Source organism: Periplaneta americana, chromosome 8 (genome assembly GCF_040183065.1).
Source record: "Periplaneta americana isolate PAMFEO1 chromosome 8, P.americana_PAMFEO1_priV1, whole genome shotgun sequence".
In the NCBI taxonomy this organism is placed as follows: Eukaryota; Metazoa; Arthropoda; class Insecta; order Blattodea; family Blattidae; genus Periplaneta; species Periplaneta americana.
This window is the reverse complement of record NC_091124.1, coordinates 62,687,325-62,712,905: the sequence shown is the minus strand read 5'-3', so window position 1 is coordinate 62,712,905 and position 25,581 is coordinate 62,687,325. Positions and strand designations below refer to the sequence as shown.

General features: G+C 35.1%; 1 protein-coding gene across 7 annotated transcripts in view; it reads right to left on the bottom strand.

Moving 5' to 3' along the window:
* LOC138704760 (probable Rho GTPase-activating protein CG5521) overlaps positions 1-25,581 on the bottom strand; it is a 126,087-nt gene that overhangs the window by 86,858 nt on the left and 13,648 nt on the right. For 5 of the 7 annotated variants that reach the window (XM_069832969.1, XM_069832965.1, XM_069832968.1 and 2 more), the window contains exons 3-8: positions 25,302-25,319; positions 11,986-12,157; positions 10,242-10,402; positions 8,723-8,838; positions 7,028-7,169; positions 4,831-4,999 (exon numbers count right to left, since the gene is read on the bottom strand). In XM_069832969.1, the coding sequence (XP_069689070.1) occupies positions 4,831-4,999; positions 7,028-7,169; positions 8,723-8,838; positions 10,242-10,402; positions 11,986-12,157; positions 25,302-25,319 (778 nt within the window). The remainder of the gene's footprint in view (positions 1-4,830; positions 5,000-7,027; positions 7,170-8,722; positions 8,839-10,241; positions 10,403-11,985; positions 12,158-25,301; positions 25,320-25,581) is intronic. The other 2 variants (XM_069832967.1, XM_069832971.1) reach the window with 1 other exon arrangement.

The following is a 25,581-nucleotide window of genomic DNA, read 5'->3' as shown; positions in this document are numbered from 1 at the left end:
GCCTTCATTCTAACAGATTATATTGCTTTCATAGCCAACTGACCTATATTATACACACTTTTCTCTTCTTTTTATACTTCTTTGTATACTTTGTTTGCAAAGGCAGCCCTCTATTGGGGGAAGCAAAATAAATAATAATGTCACATATAAACCATCTGCTAAATGAAGTATCACATCACTTAATACAGTGCCTTACTTAACCACTTCCCTTATTATCCCGAGTTAACTCGGGTTGCTAACATGTGTCAAAATTTATTAACCCGAGTTAACTCGTTTGAGTCCTATTGTCTATTTCACACTGATTTTTTAAGTATGTAAGAAAATTAGTGATGTACAGTGATTCTGCAATATTAAATGACCTCTTTACGAAAATAAAAAAATATGACACTTTTTTTCACAAAACTGGTAAAATATATAGTAAGGGAAGAGGTTAACACGAAAGTAAGTGTCGATGATTCATAAATGAAAGTTACACACTACAATACACTTGACACTATCACTGTTCAAATAAGTATGAATAATAAATATCGTTATCACTATAGCTGTCATTGTCTTCTTCTTTTTGGCTAATAATCTGGCATCTGCCTTGAAATTCTTGTGTTGTCTATCCTATTCATGTACTGTAACCAATTATTTCTGCATCTATACAAACTGTTTTCTACAGATTTATTAATCTTTACTTCACCCAATATATAATTTCATTTACGATCCAATAATGCCTATCATGCCATTCTTTAAAGCAGTCTCATTTCTGCAGATTTTAATTGATATGTCTCTTTCAGTAAGTCTCAAGTGTCACATTCACATAAATGAGTTAGAAATGCATGCAAGTGACTTATATTTGAAACTTGTGTAAGACCTGCAATTTAAAAAAAAAAAAAAAGTGTAATTTTTTTTGTTGAAGCCTTTATTTTCTTTCTGAGACAAGACAGTCTAAATAAAAAAAAAAAGTCTTAATTTGTTCAATAATCTATTATCTAAGATAGCCTTACACCTCATGAGATTAAATGTCTTAAATAACGTAAATTAAGTTCCTTAGAATTGAAAGTAAAAATTGACTGCTGTTTTTTCTTTTGGCCAGATGGCTGATCTTTAATTTTATCCTTCTGAGTCCTGAGACATTTGTTGTTTTATTTTTGAAGTTCAATATAATTCTACTACTTACTTACTACTACACTCCAAAAAAAGTCACTGACATGAGGAAAAATGTTGAAAAAATTCTGCAAGTTACAGTTAGGGCACAAATACAGGTATATTATAGGTTCGTTCCAACAGCAGTCAGGAACCGTCCGTAACCATCATGAGCATGTGCAGTACAGAAAAAGCGTTCCAACACAATCCGAACCAGTCCTGAACCGGAAACATGTACAGCAGTCGGGCATTCCAATAAGCTTTTGACACGGGTTCGGAACGGTCAGAAATAGTCCGTGGATTGAGGCATGTACGGAAGAGTACGAGAGATGCGCATGTGCATAAGCTAACCAACGTCTCCTGGATAATGAAGAAAGACATGATCGACTGTTCACATCAATGAGGTTAAAGATGAAAAGTGACAGTACAGACGAATAATAAAACTAGAGATTTAATTTAAATATTCGCCAAAAAGAAAGGAAATGGAAATTATTTGGGTATTGAAATAGTTAATTACAATTTCAACATGCAGCTTTGATTAAAAGTATAATAAATAACGTACATACATTAATAATTAAAAAAAGAACTATTTTTTAGATGAGAGTCCCCCAGTACACGACATTGAATTAGCAGAATTCTTGCCTTCCATATTTTTTGTCATCTTTTTATAGAAAATGATCGAAATTCTATTTTCTGCAATTAGAATTAGCTGCAAAAGATGATATAATAAGCATCCCTTTCTTAGCAAAGATATCACTGTTATAGCATCTCTGGATTTAGTACATAACGATCCGCGAAAGCATTCCAACAGCATCGAGTCCAGTTTCAATCCCATATCAGATGCTCAACTAGCGCATGCGCATAAGATGGTACAAGAATCGTACATGAACTGATCCATGAACCGCTTGTTGGAACAAACCTTATATTATACTTCGGGTCTCTACATATACATCTTGTATCATAATCATGTATGCAGTATACTATACTCCCAGGGCTCAGGGGGATTTGGTACTATGCATTTCTTTGTTGCTTTTTTTTTGGGGGGGGGGGAGCATTAAACATGTAATGGTATCCACAGCTGATTAGTTTTCCAATTTTTATTCTCTTTAAACTTTATTTGATATTACTTATACCTGCAGTGAGTCCCTGTCCATGCTGTGGGAAATAAAATGGCAGATATGCTTACCAAAAAAAGAAGTAAAAATACTATGCAAATCACACAGGATACAATAGTTAGCTACAAAAATTCAGTAATCAATCAATCCAATCAAAGGACATTATGGAGCATCTCGACTCCATGTCGATTTCACAAAACACTTCCACTCTGTTCCATCTTTTGCTAGTTCCTCCCAGTTGGTAATTTCCATTTCCATGCATTCCTTCTGAATTTCATCTTTCTATCTACTTCGAGGTCCTCCCAGTGGCCTTCTGTTGTTATATATATTTGTTTTACACTGCTGCAGTCATCCATACTTATAACATGTATAACAAAAATTCAGTGCATAAAAATAAATTAAAATAAAAAAAAACAGCAAAGGATAAACAAAAAATTATATGGAAGAATTTATGCAAATATTTTTATTTTCAGGGTAATAATTTGAGAATGGTACGAAAATCTGCTATAGCTGCATCCCACCTTTCCACTAAACATCACTACTACTTATCTGAACATTTATATAGGATGGGATACATAGAATATCCAAGACATAAAACGTGCAACAAGACAGGACAAATCCTCAACAAAGACCACCTCATAACTTTCCAAAAACCTAACAGAAAAAGCAGCAAAGCCATGAAATATTAAGTCTTTTCTGGCAAGCAAGATAAAAAAAATAGCGCAAGCTAATTAAGTCCCATCAGCCTTAGAATTTATTAATAAAACAATTCTTTGGACGATATTATTTTGAAAACAAATTATTTTAGCATAAATGCTCAGTTGAACGAGGATTGAGAGACTTCTCTTCCTGCACCTTCAGTCATCTTACATGTCGTACCAACATAATTTACAAGACATTACGAACATTTAGCCCTGAGCATTGTTAATACTGAAAATGAAGCACAACTGTGATACCGGGAAAAAGGTCTGCTTCACGCAAATATGGAGTGTCCACTTTGTGGGGAATTGCTGTATCCTTAATTTCGCAGAAGAGTCAAATACAGTTTATTTATTTGTCAAAAAAAAAAATGCGCCCGGCATGAGGTTTATAGATCATTTAAGTTGTCTGCTGCAAAGAACACATTTTTCAGTCATTTGAGATTGTCGACCAAGAGAGTTCTTATAATGTACGGTTTTGCAATTAAATTTTCCTACTACCAAACAATAAAGGAGTGCAATGAGACGAATGTAGCAGATGTAGCGAAGTCAACGATCACGGATTGGTTTTTTCATACCTGAGTAGAAGTGTGTAGAGGTGAGAAAATGTAATGTTGTGACAGGTTAGGTTAGTTTAGACTTTTATTATGCCTTACGTAATAATCTGTGACAGGTAGGTTCAGTTAGTTTAGAATTTTAGTGACAAGTTAGTTAGGTTAGTTTAGGACTTCAATGACAGGTTTGATTAGGTTAGGTTAGTTTAGAATGTTAGTGACAGGTTAGGTTAGTCTAGGATTTTAGTTTTAGGTTAGGTTAGTTAGGATTTTAGCGGCTGGTTAGGTTAGTCTAGGATTTTAGTGACAGGTTAGGTTAGGTTAGTTTAGGATTTTAGCGGCAGATTAGGTTAGGTTAGTTTAGGATTTTAGTGGTAGGTTAGGTTAGTTTAGGATTTTAGTGACAAATTAAGTTAGGTTTGTTTAGGATTTTAGTGACAGGTTAGGTTAGTTTAGGATTTTAGTGACAGGTTAAGTTAGGTTAGTTTAGGATTTTTGTGACAGGTTAGGTTAAGTTAGGATTTTAGTGACATATTAGGTTAGGTTATGTTAGTTTAGGATTTTAGTGACAGATTAGGTTAGGTTAGTTTAGGATTTTAGTGACAGGTTAGGTTAGTTTAGGATTTTAGTGTTACGTTAGATTAGCTAAGGATGATTTTAACACATGAGATCCTATGACATCAATCATTGCATCAGAAATTTTAAATTCTTTAAATTGATTTAAAGTTTCTCGTGGCTTCATGCCACGGGCAGCGAACATGAGCCCAAAAACTGTCCAATGTACGATGTGGTATTGTGCTCCGAGATGCTGACAACAAGGCTCATATAGGATTTGTTTTTCACGACACACCTCTTGTGGCTGTTGCTCATGCATCTCGAAATGGACTATGGGATCAAGAAGGACACCCTTATCCTTCTACCAATCAATTATGATGACATCAGCACATCTAGTAGAGCCATCAGAAGAGACGCAACCAACCTCCTCACAAATCTTATAGGAAGCATTCTGACAGATTGAAGATGCGATGAGAGAATGAACCGTATTATGTCTGTTGATTCAGAGCAATTCTCCATGATGGCAGAAACCCAAGACGTGAGGAAGCGTTTCTTGCTCGTCATATCTTCTGCATCTCCTACTTGGGTTAAAATGATGTTAACAGGAAATGAAAAGAGCAAGATAATTTCGAAAATACCAAATAGGTGACAGAAATGCAGACCAATGATACATTTAGGTAATCATTACATAAATTACAACAATTACAAAATACGTGACTAAATGAACGATATTTTAGAACAAAATAGAATGAAATTCTAGTTTAAATTATTCCACACCTGTTCGATTGTGTGTGCATGAACGGCACATCTCCCTTCTTTGTGATGTGAGTGAAAGTGGCTACCCATTTGATAACTACCACCCTGCAGATGACATATGGGTCCTGTCGCTTCCGACCCTCCGGTGTGTCACCAGGCCCTGGGGAGCCTTTCCTCAGAACAGGGAGATCTGAAAGAAAGGCATTATTTGGATTTGAGGATGAAGTATTATAATACTCATACATTTATTAGCAATAGTAGAATTAAATATTTACAAAAAACAAAAACTGAAAACAACATTACAAGGTGGGGTTCATCCATGCCATATATGTAAAAAAAAAAAAAACATGCACGCACGCACACACACACACACACACACACACACAATTTTTATTAAACTAACACTCAACAACGCAGTGCATTCACAGAACACCAATATAGTGTGCCGTATTGTTGTGATGGTTATGCTAGCCACATGTTTGGAGATGTAGCGAATCAATACCCCATCCCCAATCTCCTCTCAAGCTTCTGAGTCAAGGTCTTAGCCATGTTCTTAAGAGGCTTTTGCCACAAATCTTTTGCACTGAATCTCAATCCTGGAATGACTGTCAACAGTGAACTTAATATATGAAAGGTTTGGAGTGAAACCAAGTGTTATGATACATCATTATTACGAACTTACGGGCCTACTGTTACTAGGTATAATACCGGTAACTCAAATTATTTGGGTAGGCTAAGCCTCAAAAGCCTCTTAAGAGCTACACCACTGACGTCAATGACAATGACAATGGTCGTGTGATAACTGTTAATGCAGCTCATTATATTAGGATAGAAACATTTGTTGAGAAAATAATGAATTCATACAACAAATCATCTTGGTTTCAACTGGACAATGCAGCATGTCTATAACAGCAAAGCAGGAATCATTTCATATCGAGATTTGAAGACATTCATGGCTTGCATGATTCTCGGACTTAAGTACATGTGACTATTTTTATGGGGGTACCTAAAAAGTACGATGTACGCAACTAAATGACAAAAAATTCGTGAAGAAACTGTAAACATCACAGTTGAAATGTTGCAAGAAGTCATGAGAAACTTCAGAGAGATTACAAAAATATATGTACATTGATGGTGATTATTTGAAGGATGTAATTTTCAAGAAGTACATGGTAGTCTGCATATGACATTTTATATTCTATACTTCCATCACTGAATTGCTAGCTATTGATGCTGCTCTTCAGTGTGTTACTCAAATTTCTGAAAAATTTATTTGCACACTTACCGACTTCAAGGGGGCTATATTTAATATAATTAAATATGTACCAAACCTATACGCACATAGAATTATTCCAATTCAGAAACAACTAAGTAAACTAAAAGAACTCCAAAAGGAAATAACATTTCAATGGATACCTAGTCATTGTGGTACACCTGGAAACAAGAAAGTTGATAATATTGCAAAACAGGCAACATATTTGCAACCAAAACCTCTTCAAGTGATATCTCTATGTGCTTTTGCTTCAGTAAAGTCTCATTTTATAAACCTATGGATCAACAATTGGCTCTCTTCTGACAAAGGAAAAATTTTACAGTCTGTACAAAAGAAACCAAATGACCTGGAAATGTACAAAAACTGCGCAGACATGTTCAAACATTTTTAACAAGAGCCAGAACAGACCACATTATAAACACAATTGTACCTACACCGATTTCACATTTCTGATAATCCTACTTGTCTGTGGTGTAATAATCATGATGAAGATCTGGAATACATTCTTCCATACTGCCCATCAATAAGCCACACAAGAAGTAAATTAAAATCATCAGTACCAGTTGCAGAAGACACAGTCCTGCAGTATATATATTGACTACACCCTACCTCTGGCTACTAGCAACAGGCATCTATAATAATGAACGCCGATCAAAATACCCCTCTTTTCTCGTGAAAAACTACAACTGAATAGACTACAGTGGACTTTATGCTGTCAACAAACAGCTGGATTACATTAAGAAGATTGATTAATTCTATACTTCCGTATGACTGAATAAAATATTTAAAGTTTAGTTTTTCTATTAAATAATACCTCTCAATCCTTGCTTAATTCCTTAGATGTCTGACTTTAAAAAGAGTATATTTTCATGCAAGTTGTGAACGCTCATAACTGTGTCAAATTCAATCCGTATGGCAGTTCAGCTTATTACAGACTATGCTTACCTAATACTGGTTTGTAGAGGCTTGTAGCAAATGAAAACTGTGGGAATATATGAGGGAGATAATACTGTTTGAACCTTTCAAACAGGAACATGAAGCACTTGTGTTGTCTGCACAGCCTATCACGCCACTCTATCTTTGTTACCTACAAACAAGAAAGATATAATTATGTGCACTTTCAAAATTTCCTTCTCAATAGCTTTTCAATCAGAAAAAATACAGTTCTCTGGAAAAAATTTAGTAGTAATACAGGGATATATAATAATAATAATAATAATAATAATAATAATAATAATAATAATAAAGCCGTAAATCCCTAGTGGGGCAAGGCCTCCTGCTTGGGCAGGGGTGGCTCAAGTCTTGACCATCAGAAGAGCCGACCTGATGGTCTATTCCTAGTTCTTTGACCACAATTTCACTAGCACTGGTTTACTGCGTCCCTCCACCGTGTTCTTTGGCGTCCTATTCTGGTCCACTGTCCTCCTAGCTGCAACGTGAACTCGTCCCCCCATCTGGTCCTCGGTCATCCACGGTTTCTCCAGCCAATTCTTGGATCCCACAATGTCGCCGTGTGTGCCCATCTGGTAGGATGCATTCATACTACGTATCCTCCCCAGCGCCATTTCATCCTATTAGCAAGTGTGACCAAGTCCTCTACGCCGCTTCGTCGCCATACTTCATCGTTTCTGATTCTGTCCTTCAGGCTTATTCCGAGTATTTTCCTTTCCATTCTTCTTTGGCATCTTCCTAACTTTAATGCCTGTTTCTTGGTGAGTGACCAGGATTGCGCCCCATATAGAAGTACAGGTGCAATGCAGCTGTTGAAGATCTGCCTCTTGTTCTGCAATTTCTGGCTCTTGTTCATTAGGATGAAGGACAGACTCCAAAACTTTCTCCATGCCGATGCTATTCGTCTATCAATTTCTTTATCCATGCTGTTCTGAAATGATATAGTCTGGCCAAGGTAAATGTATTGCGTGACAAATTCAATGTTCGCATTGTTGACGATCATCTGCCCTTCTGCGTCATTTGTCAGTGCTTTGGTTTTGCTGGTGTTGATTTTTAGGCCTACTGCCATGCTTTCTTCACACAAATCATTCAGCATCTCTTCCAAACGTTTCCTGGATCTGGCAAACACAACCACATCATCAGCGAAGCATAGATTGGTCAGTTTTCTTCCGTCGATAGATATGCCGTGCTTGCGACCCCAAGGTAGCTTGCAAAAGACCTCCTCCAATACACAATTAAAGATCTTCGGTGACAAGGGATCTCCTTGTCTTACCCCTCGCTGTATGTTGAATGGTGTTCCTTCTGTATCCAATTTCACTTTTGTTGTGTTTCTTTGGTACAGCTCGCCAAGCAGTCTAATATATTTCATTGGAACACCCTGATTCTTGAGTGCTTTTAAAACACTAATATGTTCTATCGAATCGAAAGCTTTTGCATAATCCACAAAGGCTATATACAGTTTTAAATTGTGTTCCTCGACTTTTTCCATGATCTGCGTCAATGTCTGAATGTGGTCAGCCGTTGAAAATCCAGAACGAAATCCAGCTTGCTCTGGAGGTTGATTTTCTTCCAACGTTCTAGTGATCCTGCGCAATATTATTTTCGAAAACACTTAATATATGTTGGACATGAGACTGATGGACGGACATATAATTTGATACTAAATAAAGACCGACTCAAACCACACACCTGAGAAACAATGAATTCTAGTAAAGCATCAAGAAAGAACCTCATGAGGTCATCTGGCTGCTTCTCTCCACTCTGAGGTGGCAGCATGGGTTGGATCTCCACCACGTTCACTGGACCTGTGGGCATGAAATCTCCTATAAGTGTTGATGAAATTATTAAACACAACAGAAAATTGTTTATGTCAACATCTGAATTTCTTAAGATGCCACCTTCATTATTCAAATTCCTTAAGCTTTTTCTACAGCACATTTGTTCACCATATGATTTCCTACCAATAGGAAGGACAATAGTTTAAAAGAGAGTTTTTTAAGATATACAACAACATTAAAGACTTGTTGCATATTGACAATCACTGTTCAATCTTGCCACATATCTTTCTGTGATATGGTGGTGGTGGTCGTGAAGATGGTGGGAGAGATGGGTGATAGTGATGGTGATAACATGCACCATTAGCGAAATGTTTACACTTCAGCACTGAAAACCTAAGATATTTTTTTTGGTAACACAGCGCATATTGACTTGTAGCCATTTGTGCTTCTGTCTACTTTGTGACGATTATGATGAAGAATCCTATTTCTACAGTTGGGGCTCCCATTAGGTCAGATTCTGTTTGCCACGAATGAGAGGATGACATGAGTATGGAAGTAGGCAGGCTGAATGAAAATGATGATGATGGTGAAATGAACCCAGCACAGAAAGTTACCCAGCATTTGCTTTTGATGGATTGAGGGAAAATCCCGGAATGAACCTCAACCAGGCAACTTGTCCCAAACAGGATTCGATCCCAGGCCTGCTAGTTTTGCAAAACTGACCACTACTCCAAACAGGTAGACTGAAAACCCAACGTGTGTAAATGAATGCAATTTATGGTGGACAAAAAGTGTTTGAACAGGTATTCTAAGAATACTCAAATTCTCAATTATACTAGGAATTAGAGAGACGTGCATGTATGCACACACTCACTCACTCACACACATTTGCACACGATGTTGACGATTGTGATCATAACCAACCAAGTTTGGAACTAATTTAACATTTTTTAACATTTACACTAAATACACTTATCTTAGTATCTATTCTCTATGTTTCTTTTTTTTTTCACATTCTTCATAATAAAGTCTGTCCAACGAAAGAATAGTGATGTAAACACATGCATGTGGTCTCGAGTTCTCTGAATTTGCATGACTCTTTTGTTTGTTGTCATGTTAACAGACCGATTAGTGTTTTATGGTTTACATCACTACTCTTTCACTCGACAGAGTACATAAAAAATCCTCTAACCAAACTAATAAAACCAGAAAAATCTTGAAATCCTACTACGAGCTTGGATAAAAAAAAAGGTGATTTCGTATCATAAATCAAATATATTCCATATAAAGAGACCAATGAATGTTAGATTAAGTGCCAACTGTTACTACTTTATTCTTACTCTATCTAAACCAACACGTGACAAACTTGCAATCTTCATCTACTGTGAGATTTAAGAAGAAACAAGCCTTAATAAAAATATGCAACTAACCCGGTGAAGCATCATGAAACACAGATGTTGAAGTTCTGCTGAGAGAAGGCAGCCCCAGCCCTGGGTATGGAGAGGGAAAGCCTGGTACCAATGTTGCAAAGACAGCGTGAATAGCCTCTGGTGCATTGTCCCCCAATGCTTGGTACCACAGGAGGAAATACCTGTACAAAATTTTAGTCACGTTAATTTCATGGGTACTTGCACATTGTAAATATATTGGGCTGCAATGAGATACAGTTTCTTTTCTTTAAAATTCCAAATGCACTATTTGACAATATTACACAATGTTTAAAAGGAGAAGTGATTTTATATTGACAAACCAGGGGATTATTCCTGTGTTCGTCCATGGTCTGGAATTTAGGTTAAGTTTAGATTTAAGACCTCTTCTGGCACCACATTATCATAATCATCCTATCACATCATCGGGGTAATATAGCTCTGCCTTCCAGGCGGAAGTGGGTTACAATTAAGCCACAGCCAGGAGAGAAGACCAGAAATGTCGAAAAGACAACCTGGTGGCATTGGATATAAAAAAAAAAAATATTGACAAACCTCTCAACACTGTCCAACCAGGAAGTAGCAACATTGCTATATTTATTTCCTATGACTTTATTGTCAAATGCCTGGCATTAGAAAACAACAACAACATATTTATTTCCTACTGTGAATATGTATTATTGTGGAAAGGAGTCTTTGTATTCTCATTTAATATAAAATATTTCATAAGGCAAAGAGCAAAATTCTGAATGCTTACGTCCAAACCAATTTTTTTTTTATGTTTTATCTTCCATAGTTTTTATTGTACAAGAAGTTCTTATTTAACACGTAACTGATTGTACCAGTGTTATGATACCTCTCGTATTTTATGAACACGTTGACAGAATATTGGCTCATAGAAATCATAATACATCGGTAATCTCTTCTTTTAAAATAAGCAATGCATTGTTTGCTGAATGCATTGTGGTCTGATGAAGGCATGACTGACAAGGTCATTCTTCTTGAATAAACAGTAACTGGCACCATGTGCCTTGATGTGCTGGAACAGTTTGTATATCCCTAAGCACCTGATTTGTAGCCCAACATATTATTTCAATAGGATGGATTCTTCAAGTTCGAATCTCTCTTAATTACAAATTTCCAGGTCACTGGGATTGGATGCAAATGGTAGTTGTCACCATGTTCACCCAAATGACTCCAATGGATTTCTTTTTGTGGGATTACGTTAAGGATTGTAAAAACGCGTCAAAAGTCCCTGACCTGCCAACTTTAACAGCCTGTATATATGACGTGAATGCTTTAGTAACAATATGCATAGTTTAAAGAACACTGCAAGAAAATGATTTCAGGTTTGATGTTAGTGTCATTTAATCAGTCATATGTAGAGATTTAGCAAATACTAATTACATTTTTTTAGTTCCCTAATATTTCGTGCACTCTCTCATTTTCCCAACTTTTCTATTTTATGCTTTCTGATTTGTTAGAATATTAAAGGCTTGAATAGAACATCATGTAGTAGGTCCAGTACCAGCAATTGCCATCCATCCCATTTCATTTATTCATACCCCTCTACATTATTCATCTAATGAACATGTGGTACCGGTAAATTTTTATGTCTTTAGCCATAGTCATAAATCTGAATTATTTATATGATTATATTGATCTCTACTATAATTAAATAAACGAGTTTTTTTTAATTACTTCAAAATTACTTTCAACCTTGTCAATAAAAATGGATATCAAGTACCTTATAGCCTCACGTCGCAATTTCCAAGAGTTCCCAGGATGCAGCAATTTGATCATGATCCGAGTGAGGCTGTGACACTGCCATCTTCTAGACAGCAGCTCTGGTAGATACACCAGTACTTTCTCCAGAACTTGAAGCACACATTCCAATTCTTCACGATGTGCTTTGTGAACTGTAAATAATAGTATCAAAATGTAATTTATTTGTTTAATGACACACCCTTCTCTACCTCACAGATGACACTACAATCAACATGCCTCTAGCTGTGAACGCATTTGCTATAAAGAAGCTATCTTACTTATAGTGTCAACACAAGCTCAGGACGTAATTTTCCACTTATATTTGCAATAACTGATCATAAGATATTCTTCATCAATTAAAAATTTCAATGAATTGCTCGTATTGTAATAACTGTCAGTAATGAATGATGAGGGTCTGAAGCGAACGAATTATTTATTGAATGACTGAATCCAGCAACTATTAAATATTGTGTAATTCTTAAGGGAAGACTCCACTGAAAATCATTAGAATTTTTCCAAATTTTTTTTAGCTATTGCACTTATTCAGAATTTATAATTTCATACCCCAAATGGATTCAGCTCAATTCTGATTACAAATACTCATATGTTTACACTTTTTAAATTAAGGCTGGAAGGGGGCGTGGAATTTAAAGAGCTGTCAAAATTGTTTTTCATCGAAGAATTCTTTTTTAAAATGTCTGATTACAAATCTAGTAACTTTTTGTTGGCTCCCTGAAGTTACTAGATGAATGTAGACGAGGAGAATATTAATTTACATAAATATTCATTTTATTTTCAAATCTATTTTTCTGCGTTCATTTTTGTTGATTCAACACCAACTTTCTTATGCCAAATATTAATCAATCTGGATGAAATTTTTACTGCAAGTATTTATGAGGTAGCTGCATGTTTCTATGCATTTATTTTGTGAGAAATGCTGCTAGTTTATTTTATTAATATTTTTCCTTAATGCTGCTAGTTTATTTTATTAATATTTTTTCTCACAAAATAAATGCATAGAAACATGCAGCTACCTCATAAATACTTGCAGTAAAAATTTCATCCAGATTGATTAATATTTGGCATAAGAAAGTTGGTGTTGAATCAACAAAAATGAACACAGAAAAATAGATTTGAAAATAAATGAATATTTATGTAAATTAATATTCTCCTCCGCTACATTCATCTACTAACTTCAGGGAGCCAACAAAAAGTTACTAGATTTGTAATCATACATTTTAAAAAAGAATTCTTCGATGAAAAACAATTTTGACAGCTCTTTAAATTCCACGCCCCCTTCCAGCCTTAATTTAAAAAGTGTAAACATACGAGTATTTGTATCAGAATTGCGCTGAATCCATTTGGGGTATGAAAATATAAATTCTGAATAAGTGAAATAGCTAAAAAAAAATTTGGAAAAATTTTCACGATTTTCAGTGGAGTCTTCTCTTAAGTTACAGAGTACCAATAAATATCATTTTTATCCTCATCCACTGAAGTCAATTTTTTCCTCCTGATACTACATTTTCGAAATCAGAGTTAGTCTAATAGATTAATAATACTTCCCGAAATATCTACTTATGACTTTGTGACACAAAAACAATCACACTCCATCTGACTTACTTTCCAAAGAAGAAAGTATTATACCCTGCCAGGTCATGAAAGATAGTAAATTATGTAAAATAGTCATAACTTTTCCAGGCTCAGTTTAGCATGGCATGGCTGTTTAACAGAAGTTCCTTTTACATACCATGTACATGGAATCATCAGTATTGAAGTTTTATTTAGATTACACTAGTTAAAAGTGCTGATTATGATAAGAAGAATATTTGCAGTGTACAGATGCATTCCATAAATAGAAAAATATAAGCACTGACAGTGTCAATTGGAAAGGAAGGAGTATTATAATTGTTCATGAAGATAATGTACAAGAATTTGTTTCCAATGCTTTGATTTAAGAAGTCTGGGATTAACCATGACTAAATCACGACACATTCCTCCAGTGGTTTAAGGCATTTTTGTTCACCAGTCAGATAAAGCCATTAGTAGGCCTAATTATGATGGACAGTGGGACAGTGCCAGGTGTCAATCCAAGATCAACAATCCATACCTATAATGTTTACTCTTTCTTAGCAGCAACACTGCTTTCCTGGGCATATATTTTCATTTAAACTGTCAATATTGAAGTTATTTTATTCAGATTATGTCATTAATTACACTGATTAGCCTTTCAAACTGCCACTAATATAAGACAAATATGCCTTATTATCCACTATTTTTAACCTAATTTTAATATGATATCATTAAATTATTGAATAACAATAGAACATGCCTAAGCCCATATAAAACGCGTTTTACTTATATTTTAATACATACAATAATAAAATTGTGAATCAAAAATAATACATACACACAGCAAATTACCTTGCAACTATGTATTCGTCTTCAAACTCTACTCTCTTTATAAAAGTAACACTTAGCTGTATACAAATAATAAGCTAGTGAATGCTAAACTTACAGCTAGAGAGATTTTGCAGTTAAGAGCAAACTGGATTCTTCGACTCATACTTTCTTGAGCCATTTTTAATATTTTAAGCACATCAAAATGTTGTTGTTGTTTTCTAATGCCAGGCGTTTGACAATAAAGTCATTTGACCTCTTGCACTCCAATATTTTTCAAAGATATTATCATGGCCAGCCACTGAGGCACAGATTTTGAGGTGTTCCGAATCCATTTCTTGGTTTGAGTTGCACAATGGGCAGTTAGGGGACTGACATATTCCAATTCTATGCAGGTGTTTGGCCAAACAATCATGGCCTGTTGCCAATCTAAATGCAGCTACAGACGATTTTCGTGGTAAATCGGGAATTAACTGTGGATTTTGATGCAGAGAGTTCCATTTTTTCCCTTGAGATTGTGTTATCAAATTTTGTTTGTTGAAGTATGTAGATTTAATAAATCTTTTCACACTATTTCCGAAAGCAGAGAGATGATGAGTTGCCTGCAATTTATAACTGTTATTATCAGATAAAGAATTATATCTTTTGGTAATATTATCAGTTACAAGAAAAAATTACTACTGCTATTGTATGTGTGAAAGTATAACTTGCTGCAAGCATGTCCTGTGTGTCAGATGTGACGTTAAGAAACTATCACAACACTGCTACACCTATAATATACTCATAACTGCAAATTCCCTACAGAAGTATTTACTTGTAAGTGTAAATGTAGATCCAGTAATACGCAAGCCTTACAAACTGCCAATGATAGTCTGTGAAACTGTTAACCAATACATGAAATACAGAAGTGCTGACAATGATCATTACTTACTTATTCGAAACAAAAGCAAGACAGTTTTAGAAATTACCACCATTTTTTGGACTTCTGACAGCTTAGTTACAGGAAAGAATTTTAATGTCTGAGCCAATAACTGCATCACTTGTTAAACAAAATTATGCTTGTTAAGTTCAGAATTAAGACCACACTCTGTGTTCTCTTCAAATATATTTACATATTATTTCTCTTTAATGAGATTGTGGCAGAGGACACTGCAGAAAAGAAAGATAGTAATAAAAATAAACAAAATAAAAGCTAGAGGCATGTTTACACTAAAGCTCAGTGTATTTAGTGATCTCTTATTGCCAAACTTAACTCACAAGGCTTGATCTCTCTCACTACCAGCCTTCTCCTCCCTTTCCCATTTCCAAGTACAAAACGGTGTTTCTACCACATTGCATATTAATTACACAATTCACAAGCTTATAATACAATATTCATGGCACATGCACACATGCACAATAACAAAGTAAACGTCTGAATATAGATGCTACATTCCATGCAAAACACATTACAAACAATAAGTGAACAATTTTACATTTTAGCTTGAAACATTTCTGTTTGTAAGAAATGGTTACTGGCATTAAGTCGTGACAACAAAGAGTATTATTACATTACATTAGACGGAAAGGATAAGCCTGTCAGCCTGTTGGCTTCATTATGTTCCTAACATACCCAACACCCTTACCCCAGCTCCACAACTTTTGTAAGTTCTAACGACCTCGATATAGAAATCTTTCAAAACTTTACTAGAATTTGATTTCTAATTTCGTGATTTGAGCATCAGAGAATGTCTCAGTTTCATCGCCTGCAGAATCATATATACAGTGGGCCCAAAAAAAAAAAAAAAAAAAAACAGGCACAAAATTTAAATGCTTATCTTCCAGTAGCTAATGATTTCACTTGAAAGTTTATTTCACAGGCAAACTTCACAGTCCTTGTAGACCGGGAAAGTATTGTAATAGTTAATTTTTTACCATTTATTAAACATTATTTTTTTTTGTAAGGCAGTGCAAAATCGATTGTTTATGTTGAACTAAGCATTATGGTCTTACGAGTTCAGCAGGCCAAGCCATTTGTTGTGCTATCATAATTTGTTTTCTTCTGTTTTGAGTTCTCATTTTGTGAATAATGGGTCGAAGACAAGATTTTCATTAACCATTTGCACCAATATGATAATTTATCTGCCCGTCAAATTGTAAGGAACTACACTCAGCAAGAATGGTCTGTTTCAAGTGTACAATGATTTATTAGCAATATACGGACATGATATCCCTCCTGAGAGATTATTGCGTTGAAAGATCGCATTTCTCAGATTCTCAGATGGTCTCCACTGGAGTTTCAAACGAGATCTTAATCCTATGGACTGTTTTGTATGGAATCAACTACAAAAAGCAGTTTACTACAAAACAAGAATTCGTAATATTGAACATTTAAGACAGTGCCTTCGTGAATGTTGGGACCAGCTTGATCAAAGACAGATATCCAGTGTATTGGACAATGAAGAAGACTCCTACAAATGGTTGTGCGGGCAAATGGCGGTCACATAGAGCATTATTTTTAATTTTGATTATTTGAAGGACCATTAATTATTATTACTCATTTTACCAATGTTCAGTTTCTGCATTATGAAGTAATAAATTGTCTTCAAAAACCACATTTTTCGCATCATTGTGTATTGACAGCCATAAGATTTTAATTGAGCCTCAAAAAAAAAAAACATAATAAAAAGTCCTGCTCATCTTTAAAGTATACTCTTTCCAACAGTGATTCATCATAAATTAATGTTATGCATTTCCGAAAATAGAGTATTTCTAATTTTGTACTTTTTTTTTGCCAACTGCGTACAAGGTATGATTGAAAATTAAAGTGAAATCTTTTAACATGGGCATATATTTCAAATTAGAGTTTTACAACTTAATTCCTTTCAAAACACTCCCCCTCTGTGCACACACACACTTATCCAGTAGTTTTGCCATTGTTGGAAACGCTTATAAAATTTCTGTTTCTCGAACTCTTTAAGACTCATTTGCCTTTCATAGCACTTTTAAACTTAGAGAACAGTCAGAAGTTACTAGGTGCTAAGTCTAGGGAATAAGGGGAGTGTGGAAGCACTGGAATTGATTTTTCATTCAAAAACTGGATGATCAGCAAGTCAGTGTAACTTGGCATGTTATTATAGTGAAGGATTCATCTGCCATTCCACTTGTCGGGTCTACTGCAATGGAACGCAATCCTCAGGCATTTCAAGATTTCCAATTAAACTGCAGTATTAACAGTAAAGTCAGTTGAAACAAATTCCCAATACATCAACCCTTTGATTACAAAAAACACAGACATGACTTTCACTTGTGATCATGACTTACATGCTTTCTTGGATCTTGGAAGAAGTTTTCCACTGAGAGCTTTGAATTTTGGTTTCTGGGTCATAGCCATAGACCCAAGATTTTCCCTCGTCACTACTGTAGAAAGGAAGTCGGAATCTGATGTTGTACATTTGAACAACTCAGAAGAAATTGAGAGACGATTTTCCTTTCAGTTATCATTATGAAATCAGGAATGAACTTGGCAATGACTCAACTCCTGTTCAACTTGTTGGTGAGGAGTGACTGAACAGAACCATAAGAAAGACCAGTACTTATTGCAATTTCTCGTTTAGTTAGAAGTCTGTTTCCTCTAATGATGTCGCGAATTCTCATAACGTCATCTGTTACGAAAGTTGATGATAGTCCTTGACTGGGATAATCTTCAAGTCAAAATCTCTAAATTGTTGAAACCACTTAAATACTGTCTTTTGCGCCATGTTTTCAAATTTTCTTGTGTTCCTCCCACCTCAAACCCAAGCTTAAAACAAAATATGTTCGCACACTGCTCGAAATAATACATACTGATAGCAGCGAACATAAGTGAAAAACATACCCACATTCTCCCCTTTCTTAGGGACAACTGAAAATGCAGGCAGAGTTCTTTTGACTAGGTGACAAATTAAGGATAGGGATAAATAACTTCACCCTCATAAAACCTTTTCTGTTAATTCTTGAGCAGTGGCACTCAATTGACAGTAATTTTTTATCACACCTCGTAACTGTGTGAAGGCGGAAACTTGGGTAAGAAGCAATGTCATTTTCTTTTTGTATTTTTTATTTTTACATAAAACATTTATAATGTTTCTAGTTTCTGTTAAAATCCATACAAAAATCTTAACAACCTTTGTTTTCACAACAAAGTCACTGATATACAATAACAATACCATTTATCTTCTTTGTTTAATTATTTAAGGCAGACTAGGCAAAACATGTCTGTTTCTCTTACTGTAACAGACAGGTGTGTGTCACATGTACATTACGAAACTCTGAATGAGACAACTCACAGATGATCTACAATGTGTTGTACACGTGTTATGGTGTGATACAAAGTAAACAAAGTGATTATTTTTTTCGTACAACACTAAAGAATAAGTCTAAGAATAATCCATTATCTAGTACTTCTCAGCAGGGAAGACCAGTTAAAGTTTCAAGGTCTTGTGTGATAATCGAAAAGGAAGGGAGATGAGGAAACATACAATGAAAATTTTGCAGAATGTTCGTGACTTTTACATGGCTTGAATAATACAATCAAATTCTACTGCTTGACAAAAGTAGTGACAAGTTTATCACAGAATCAAATGAAATATAACTGTCAAGAGTGAAAATAAAAATTCACAAATTGAAAATTAATAGAAAGTGTAACACGTAGAAACCTTAAAAGGTATCCTGTTCGTCTTCAGCAATCACAACAAGTTGCGTGTTTTTGCTGAATCTAGAAAAAAGTGTTTTAAAAATGGAAGTGACAACAATAAAGTACGTATTTTATGCAATTAACAGCTTACACACACTTACTTTATTGATAATATAGAATCATTCATTATATTTCTTCCCCTTTTCTTTATTTTTAGACATTACCTACTTGGGCAATTATGTTATAAAATACATATTACACAAATGATAATGATATGAGGATAAGACAACATACTTTCGCTTAAAACAGCACAAAGACAAATATCCTTGCCTGAAGCAGAATTTAGATCCAAGATGTTTTATTATGTGTTAACTGACGCAGTGCTTTACATCATGTGGCTTTTCTTCCTTCCTTCAATTCAATGCTGCATTAAACAGACAATACACACTGAAATACGAGTATGTTACGATATCTGCATCAATACAAATGTCTCACAATGCAAGTTGCAGCGTGTGTCACCAGCGAATAGGGATTATAAAGAATGGACACTTCGCGTCGGTACCTTTGATGTAGCTGAACTGATTTCAATGACCTTCAAGCCAGCTAGAGCGTCAGATTCTGCCTTCTCCCTAGAGTTGGCGCTGACATCACACCAGCTAGCAGTCGACACAGCAGAAATATAACACATACAATTAATACATCTAGGTACATTATATACTCAAATAAAATAAATTGGATCCATAAAATAATAAATCCTTCATTAACTGTAATGTCTAGACTCTAGAGTTCCTTTATAATGAGAGTTGAGACGTTGACCCCAACAACAATTAAAATATGTAATGATTTGATAGCGCTGAAAATGGAAAAACAAAACTCTTACGAGAAGTAAAACCATATACCTATATTATATTATATACAAATATTAAACGAATTCGATCTTAATTTTATAATGTATTATATTATTTTATAATATCATTTATGATATCTGAAATATAAAATATTATTATTACAACTAGTTTGTCACTGAGAAATAAGGAAAAGCTGTTAACTTGAATTTATTTGAAGCAAAGCGTTACTGGATTATGCAATAAGGTAGGCGATGTTTGGATCCTGTGCCTTAATTCTATTCTCAATTATTAACTTAGCGTATGCTCGATTACACTACCTCTAGCACTTGAAAGTGGAACTAGCCGCTGGCGCACAGAGAAACAAAACACAGGCAAATTAGCTCAGTGTCCATTCTTTATAATCCCTATTCGCTGGTGTCACCTTGTATCATTGGAAATGTATCAGTTTTCAGCTGGTTGCAAGTCCTGTCTCAGTATACCATCATTGACTGGATACCGTGTTATGAGCACAGTAATAGTGCTGCTAGTCTCAACTTGTGTGTGTGTGTCTTTTTTTTAGAAACTTAATTAAACAACATGTTCCATTACAGTTTGTAATACTACATGTTCTGGTTTATATCAATATTGCATGGCATGCATATTACTTAAGTTGAATTCCGGTTGTTTTAAGTTGATGATTGATTAGCTATACCTGATTGTTGACTAAATTACAATATAAGCTTGTATTATATTTGTTTGGAATACCTGAGTTTAGTAATGTTTATACTTTGTAAATTTAGATTTTACTTCTTAATAAATCCTATTCTGCCTTACCTAAATCTACGTTTATGTATTTACACTATATACAGATATATGCTTATTACTACTCTGTGTTCTATTTTACTTTAATTGTTTGTAAAGTCAACTGGATTCACATATTTGCAAAAGTCTTTTAAGAATCATTTTGTTAGGTCTCTTCTATCTGGTGGCCAAATTCCTTCCTTGGGTTATTATGCTTCTCCGTAGTGTTTGTCTTTCCATGTTGTATTTGGGGCATCTGAGCAGAAGATGGTCGACGGTTTGGTCTCCAGCTTTGCAGGGGCATGTAGCATCTGGTGTTATATGGAATCCATAGAAGTAGGCTCTTATTCTTCCGTGTCCTGTGAGCATGGTCGTGAGTCCCGATGTAATGGGGATTTAGTAACTAGTCTCTCTGCGATGCTTGGAAAGTACTTCTTTGTTTCGGCTCCATTGCTTGTAGCTCGCCATTCTCTTTCCCAACTCCTCATGCACTCTTCTCAATAGTGTCTTTAGTACTTTGGTCTTTGGCATCTTGTTCAAGGCTTGTCGCTTCTGGCAGCTCATTTAGCAAGATTGTCTGCTAATTCACTGCCATATATACCTATGTGCATCTTGACCCACGAGAATGCTACCATCGAGTGGTTGCTTTTCAGATAGCTCAATACCTATGTGTGTGTGTGTGTGTGTGTGTGTGTGTGTGTGTGTGCGCGTGCGGGTGTTTATTTTTCTTCCCACAACATGTCTCATTACAAAGTAATACTACATGGTGTGTGTGTGTGTGCACGCACGTGCATGTGGTACTATATTAAAACCATTTAGTCAGTTGTACCAATCCTGAGTTTGGCAGATATGGACTGCCATACTCTACAAATCACACATACACACAGATTCAAGTGATACATATTTATAAATCATTCGAAACTCTGAAATTTGTTACGATATCTGCATCAATACAAATGTATCACGAGCAAGTTGCAGTGTGTGTTGCCTTGTATCACTGGAAACACTTGAGAAACACAGCATATTATGATGAACCTATTAGAAAGTGCAAAAAAGGTATCCTGATGCAAGTAATGAGTTTATAGCTAAACAAATTTACAGTCTGAGATGCAGTTTCTGGATGGAGTTGGAGAAAGTGAGGGGTTTCCAAAAAAATTCAGGTAGTTCTGAAGACGACTCTTACCAAATCCCAACATTAGTTTCATTGTAGTGTGAAATTCCGAAAAATCACTTTCTTTTCGGTGTCTTTTTCTTTAGAACAATAACTGAAGTCATGCTCAAAGCTTTAAAAACTTTAGAGGAGCATCCATTTCAAGTCCTTCAAATACAAGCTTCTCTCGCAAATGTTTCAGATGTAGTGTCAATGTCTATGGTCATTTGAAACAACAATATGCAATATAGTCTCAACATGTATCACGAAGCTTGGGTATCAATACAGGTATAGTGTATAGCAAGCTTTAGAAAAGTGTGACAAGTCAAAGTGTAACCTCCTGTAACATGCATCTCTCAATTTACAAATATCTTTAATAAAAGAGATATTGATAATAATGACATAGAAGTTGGTAATAAAACACAACACGCTGATAATACAAGAACCACTGTTAAGGTTTAATATGAACCTTATTGTTCTGGATAAGGTGTTACTGAATATATGATTTTTTGGTAGCTGAGTAGGAGTTAATTCTCATGTTATACTTTGCTTTCATGTGGTATTTACTTCCTTCTACCTCTATACAGTGACTGGAATGCTTGCAGCTTGTACCAGCTCCCTTTCCTTGTCACCTGTGTATAATACATGATGCAGCCAATTCTCTTTAGATATCTTTTAACTATGAATGTACTTCCATTTTACTTCTTCTAGTGGCTTTTTTTTAACTTCCTCTATGAAACTGAGATGGACATTATATTTCTGACATTGTATATGGGGTTGTTAGAATTAGCACAGCTTTGCTTTATTGTTAATGTGATAAGATGTTGCTCAAATTGAAACCACCTTCTAGAGTAGACGTGAATTAGGAATTCATTTGTCCAAACACGTGAGAAACTTATTACTTGCCTCAGAAAGTACTTATGTCTTTTGACAAGTTCTCAATTTGAGCCATATTTTAACATTTTACAACAATTTTTAAGCAAATCATTTTAAAAGTATATGGTATACACTATTTTATCGTAATTTCTTTCGTAAGCAAGAAATTAAAATAAAAATCACTACATACGAACAGAATAAATCATTTTCTAATAATTTTTCAAAGTAAAAACTCTGGTAGTTCACATAATTCCAGAATCGATTTGTGAATACAAGTTTTAACATATTATATCTACTAGTCTGAATGCTGTGGAATTGCTACACAAAATCTCTAACTTAGATTTCAACTGTTTCATAAAGACTTATTATGTATTAATAACACTGAACAACAAGAATTTTGCTCCGACTTAAAACAATGTGTCCCTTATGGTTTGATGTGCGCTGAATCCGAAAATGCATTTCTTTCCTTCGTATCACGTAAGGTCTTTAAGATATACTATGATTTCACTTTTCGATAAGCACTCCCCCAGGAAACATCTGGCGCAGGTTGGGGTATAAACCAAAACAAAAGCTAATGTATTTTATGAGTTTATGACTTATTTACAGTTTATTATGGTTATTGGCATGTTATTTTGTACTTCTATTAAATAAACAGATATTGGTCCCTTCTATTAAGTAAATTTCATAAGAGTTCAAAGTGAGGTCTGTGCAATGAACAAACAAGGGTGTGGTTTTCAGTATTTAAAGGAAAAGTTTACCAGTTTGAGTGAAAGAAAATTAAAAGAGGGCATTTTCATCGGTTCACAAATTCACAAAGTTATGGCTGACCCTTTGTTTGAGGAAAAATTTTCCATTACAGAAAGAATGTCATGGCGTGCTTTCAAAGATGTTTGCCCAAATTTTCTTGGAAATTCTAGGGCAGAGAACTACATAGAACTTGTTGTGGAAATCATGTTAAGTGCATATGACAAAAAGGACTGTAATATGTCTCTCAAAATACACTCATTACATTCTCATTTTGATTTCTTTCCTCCTAACTTCGGAGCGGTAAACAACGAGCATGGGGATAGATTTCATCAAGAAATATCTGAAATGGAAAGGCGATATAAAGGAAGATCATCATCCAGCATGCTTGCAGGCTATTGTTGGTTCCTTCTAAAATACAGTCCCAGGTCTAGTTATAAACAGAAGTCATCCAGAAAATTATTTTAAATGTAAGATCAAATTCCGAGATTTTTCTGATTATATGCATTAAATATTTTTATTGTTGTGTTTTAAACTATGTTACATCATTTTTGTATCCAGTACACATTTTTCAAGTATTATGAGGAATTTTAAATCCCTGGTGTGTTGTAATTTTATCAGTAGCAGCGAAAAATTAAAAACAAATAATTTTTGTCATAAAAAATTTAATTCATTTTCCCCGATATGTGATGGGGCAATTTGGATTTTAAATTCAGATTTAGGGCACACATATTAGTAATTTTCACCTATTTTTATTTCGGAGCAAGACAAAATAATAATCCGTGGCGCTACAGCCCGTGAAGGGCCTAGACCGACCAGCCGGCTCTTGGCCTCACGCCCACATGCCGAAGCAGAGGTGGACGATCATCCAACCAGAATTGAGGTATCGTGTGGTTAGCACGATGATCCCCCCAGCCGTTATAGCTGGTATTCGCAACCGGATTTTGCTACCTATCGTAGCTCCCCAAGTGCATCACGATGCTGGGTGAGCACCGGTCCCATACACTGGCTGAAATTTCATGAGAAAATTTCTTCCCCCATGAGGACGAACCAGCGCGCATTCCATAACGCAAATCCTGGGCAGGATGCCTTAGACCGCCATGCCACGCCACGGGACGCAAGACAAAAAGTAATAAAAATTTGTTATTCAGTGTAATAGCAAACCTATGCATTGAATGGTAAATGGTACATAGATGTTTCATCACCACAATATAAATCATCAGCATAACCCATATTTCAGTATAAATCTAATGGTTATTGCAGACTACAAAAGAAACTATTTCTTAAAGTACCAGACGTAAATGCATTCTCATACTATGTGGTTCAATACATTATTTAATCTAAGAATGAGGCAGCTGTAACTTCACACTGTAGTGAAAGTGTTAAACAGACCTAATGTTTTCTTAAAAGATTTTATATCGAGGTCGAATTCAGAGCCTGTACAACTTTACTGACTCTGGATGACTTTTTCAAAACTGCTTCTGTTTCCAATTTGAGGACTGTGTCCAACTCCTCAGTTGTTGTTAAGAGAACACACAGACAGTACGACATCAAGCCAAGAATATCTGTAGGCCCTACACATTTTCTTCCTCTCAAGAAGGTAAAAACATAATATAATTTTGTAATAAGGTCTAGATGGAATTTTTGTACAATAACAACACTTCATAAAGTTGACATAAAGAAACACAAAGTAAAAGTTTTTGTGGTTTAGACAAACACAGACTAGTACACTGCAACAAATCAGGCCATATCATTCCACCTACCACACTACATGCTGAAATGTAAGTTAGTAAAACTGTTAATATCACACCATTTCAAATAAGATACTGATGCAATTTACTTACCAAGATGAAAAGACAGTTCTGCAAAGCAAAGGTAAGAAATATGACATTAGGTACAATACTAGCAAGAAATTTTATTTACATAAAAGTACTGGAGATGTCACTTTGTTGCTTTACATTCGGAAGCCTTTAGAATAATAAAATTAAAGAGTTTAACAAAACCTTTGATACATGAAAGAGGTAAAGCATCCATATACACTCCACAGAGATACAGGATACAGGGAAGTAGAGCTACCAGGATTCCTGGATTACCAACAGTAGAAGATGTTGGTATGGCCAGCAC